Source organism: Cynoglossus semilaevis, chromosome 18 (genome assembly GCF_000523025.1).
Source record: "Cynoglossus semilaevis isolate Cse_v1.0 chromosome 18, Cse_v1.0, whole genome shotgun sequence".
NCBI lineage: Eukaryota > Metazoa > Chordata > Actinopteri > Pleuronectiformes > Cynoglossidae > Cynoglossus > Cynoglossus semilaevis.
The window spans coordinates 2,219,305-2,219,931 of record NC_024324.1 but is presented as its reverse complement, the minus strand read 5'-3'; the positions used below and the strand labels follow the sequence as shown (position 1 = coordinate 2,219,931).

Sequence of the window (627 nt, the reverse complement as noted above, 5' to 3'; positions counted from 1 at the left end):
ATTGTAGTAAAAACCCAAACAAACAGAAGTAGAAACATCTCCTGGAGGAGGAGGAGGAGGAGGAGGAGCAGGGTTCTCTGGTCTGGATGCTCAGGTCTGCATGGGGAGTGGGTGTGTGTCCTCTTCCTCACGACTCTCCTCTCCTCTCTCCTCCCCCTCCTTCTCCCCCCTCCCACAGCTCAGAGATCGGCCCAGGAGCTGCCGCTGGTGGACCAGCAGAGCCTGGAGACGTGCCCGGCCCACGGAGGCGAGAAGATGCTCCTGAACGGACACAACTTCCAGCACGACTCCAAAGTCGTCTTTGTGGAAAAGGCTCAAGGTAAAAAGTAGGAGGAGGAGGAGGAGGAGGAGGAGGAGCAGCGTCTCCGTACAGCTCTGTGTGTCTGTGTGTGTGTCCTCCTTTCATTTCTGTTGGAGAAACCCCAGGCCTTCTCTCCCTCTCTCTCTCTCTCCCTCTCTCTCCCGTCAAAATATTCCGGCTCCTTCCAAACTCCCACATGTGGTGAACATTAATGCTCTGTATTTTTAACCCAGCACATTTACATTTGCACAAGTTTCCATTGCCTGTTCAACGCAGGAATGGATCACAAACGCAGCCATGTGCTCCACGTGTGTGTGTGTCCCCCC

At 54.4% G+C, this 627-nt stretch overlaps 1 protein-coding gene across 8 annotated transcripts in view; it reads left to right on the top strand.

Moving 5' to 3' along the window:
* nfatc1 (nuclear factor of activated T cells 1) overlaps positions 1-627 on the top strand; it is a 55,198-nt gene that overhangs the window by 22,150 nt on the left and 32,421 nt on the right. For all 8 annotated transcript variants that reach the window (XR_003052633.1, XR_003052631.1, XR_003052630.1 and 5 more), the window contains one exon: positions 179-319. Coding sequence is in view for 3 of the 8 variants with exons in the window: in XM_008331099.3 (XP_008329321.1) it covers positions 179-319 (141 nt within the window). In the remaining 5 variants the exon portion in view is untranslated. The remainder of the gene's footprint in view (positions 1-178; positions 320-627) is intronic.